This window comes from Thamnophis sirtalis, unplaced genomic scaffold, assembly GCF_051295495.1.
Source record: "Thamnophis sirtalis isolate CommonGarterSnake01/CBP01778 unplaced genomic scaffold, rThaSir2_p1.2 scaffold_11, whole genome shotgun sequence".
In the NCBI taxonomy this organism is placed as follows: domain Eukaryota; kingdom Metazoa; phylum Chordata; class Lepidosauria; order Squamata; family Natricidae; genus Thamnophis; species Thamnophis sirtalis.
Genome location: NW_028261391.1, coordinates 57,778,793 through 57,781,726, shown reverse-complemented (window position 1 = coordinate 57,781,726; position 2,934 = coordinate 57,778,793). Strand labels below are relative to the sequence as shown.

The window sequence follows — 2,934 nt, the reverse complement described above, 5'->3', positions numbered from 1 at the left end:
CCCTCATGGAAGTCATTTAAGGCTATCTCAGGCTAATCATTCACCCTTTGCTTGGATTCTTCAGGGCATTTTCTCTGAATTCCTAGAGCCATTCTTCCACAATTGTTTTTGGCTTCTTCTGGGGATTCTTGATTGAGTTTTTGCAGAGATGTTTGTAGCTATGCTCGCATATCTGTTTTGGATGCAGTAGAACCAGGCTGTCTGCAACTTGCTAAAGATGTTTGAAGCCATCCATCCATACTTCAGTTTCTTTCCGAGCAAGGAAGTTCTACCCAAGTCACTCTCTCCTTCATCTTTCCCCTGCTTGTTTAGATTATTTGAGATCCTGGATGCCCTTAATAGATGCTTCAAGCCATTCCTGAGGACCACATGGGATGCTTCACAGTCCTTCCTTGTTGAAGCTGTTTACAGATACTTCAAGCTATTTTTGGCATCTTGTTTGTATGTTGCAGGACCTTTTCCAAGTTTTGCAGGGATTGCTGAAGCCATTTTTCAAGAAGTGGTATAGGTTCTTCAGAAAATGCAAAGCTTCCCAAGGATCCTTGAAGCCATTGAAATATATTTTCCACGGTTCCTTCAGAACATTGCTTCTTGAGGTGCTCTATTGATTTTTCAAACCTTCTCATCTGGACTTTTGTAGATCCCAAATGCTTTTAATAGAGGCTTCAAGGCATTCCTGAGTATTTAGGAGTGGCGTATTAGGTCCTGCTTCCTCAAGATTCTTTATAGCTATTTCAAGCCATTTGTTGGCATCAGTGCTCAAAAAAGAGCCCAAACAAAGGAGTTAGAGTTAGAAGAGAGAGCTTCCTTCCCTCCACTCTAAGCACAGTGACGTCACCACAGGAACTCCCCTACTTCAGGTTTTCTATTGATTCAGCAAGCCATCCCTTTTTTCCCCGGCTTCCACGAGACTCTGACTTGCACTTTTGTAGATGTTGAATGCATATAATAGATGCTTTTAGCCATCCCTCCACATCTAGCTTGCACGTTTCTGGCCCTTTTTCCTGGAGATGACTTATTGATGCTTCTAGCCAATCATTTACATCCTCCCTGGCTGCTTTAGCACATTCCTCCGGGAGGTTGGTGGCAGATGCTTTAAGCCATTCTGGCAGGGTGTGTTTTGACCGTTGAGAGGAATCCTCTTTTAGGCCTTTGAGGGATTTCTTCAGCCACCTCAGAATATTTGTCCCTGGTTCCTTAGATTTTTTAATTTTGTCCATCGAAGCTTTAAGCCATTTGGAGTTCAATTCATATTCCGCCATCTGAGGCTTCATTTTCTCTTGAGTTTCTGTCTTGTCTTCCATCTGGTCTCTGTCTGTCAATAAGGTGCAGCGGCCTATCCTCTGTAGTTCCTTTCTGAAAAAAAATCAGAACGTTAGCTGTGAATCTGGGTCAACAACAAAGTATTCTTAGTTAAAATAACGGGAACTCCTTTGATGTCAGGAAACTCTCACTCTGAAAGTATATAAATATTGTTGGGCACCGGGGGATGGAGATTGAAAAGTCTCTTCTATACGTATCTTCCCATTCCATGAGACTAACTCCTAGATTTGTATATGTAAAAGAATAAGAGACATAGTTTGTTAATTTCTTTCTAAAGTAAGGAGAATGTCAGTTTTTTCCAAGCTTTCTAAGATAAGGAGACCCTAATATGAAATTCTGAAAGAAGTATTTTGTGGTGGCTATCTAAAAATTTCTCACCTGCACAGTATTTCTTCATACGCTCTGAAGATCTCCTCTTTCTCATCGTTAAGTTCAATATTTTTGAAGGTCAGAATCTCTATTTTGTTTCGGAGCTCTTCACTTTGTACGGTCAATTTTGACATCACTGCAATCTTTCTGTAAATTATGAGGACCAGATAGATATTATCCCTCTTAATTTGTTACTTGAATTACTAATTATTATTGCATTCCATTATAACTATTGCTCCTCTCTTACTCAGTTATACATACATACATACATACATACATACATACATACATACATACATACATACATGAATGGAATATTTATTTTATCCAGTATATCTGGCCTAAGGGATCTAATAAATAAATCTGCATTTGAAAGAAAAAGTCAAATCGCTATCTAAATATTTCTCACCTATAAAGTTCTTCCTTGAGATCATTATTCTCATGTAGGAGCTCTGCTTTCTCCGCAGCTTCTTTCTGAGCCTTGCAGCGGAGTCTCTTGTTCTCTTCCCTCAGTTTCTCCAGCTGCCCAAATTCCTCTGAACTAATTTTTCTGTAAAATATCAAGAGCAAAGTGCAATTAGCTCCCTTAGGTTTTTTTATTTGAATTATAAAACTTGTTTAAAATTAAAACTAATTGAAATAGCTGAGAAAGGAAGAGAAAGTCAGGGTAGCTATTTAAATTTTTTAACCTGCTCTTCTCTTCTTTATACTCTTTATACTCTTCACAGAGCTCCTCTTTTTCTTTGGCCAGTTGGTGGTTTTCCTTTATAAGCTTCTGAATTTGGACTTTGAGCTCCTCTTTTTCTGCCAGAAGTTTTGAGATTTCCATTGTCTTCCTGCAAATTATGAAGACCAGAGAGAAATTAGGCCCTTGGGGTGTTTTTTTTTTGTACTTGAATTATAAACCTTTTGATACAATTACAATACATTCCACCCTTTATTTCCAAGCTTTACTAGAATATAATTTTCCATCACTTGTTTCATAAAATGGCCAGTCCCATTGCCAATGGACAAATGATGAATGTTGTATTGAAAGTGTGAACCGAATAGGGTTATAAAAAGATGTGATGAACTATGCAAAGACTTACATATAACTCTGGTCCCTTGTTCTCTTCAGATCTCCTTCCAATTTTTCTGTTTTTGTCTGAACAATCTAGAGAAGCCAAAATACATCACAAGTCAGGAATATATTTCCATATCAGCCCATTCACTACCCCCTACCCCCACCCCATCACCCCCACT

The 2,934-nt window shown here is 38.5% G+C and overlaps 1 protein-coding gene across 1 annotated transcript; it reads right to left on the bottom strand.

Moving 5' to 3' along the window:
• Window positions 1-851: 851 nt before the first annotated feature.
• LOC148043658 (uncharacterized) lies at window positions 852-2,521 on the bottom strand. Its single transcript, XM_087725010.1, has 4 exons — window positions 2,382-2,521; window positions 2,102-2,233; window positions 1,702-1,839; window positions 852-1,356 (listed from the first exon to the last, which is right to left on the bottom strand). Exons 1-4 carry the CDS (start codon window positions 2,519-2,521, stop codon window positions 852-854), a joined length of 915 nt encoding a protein of 304 aa, XP_087581136.1.
• Window positions 2,522-2,934: the final 413 nt, after the last annotated feature.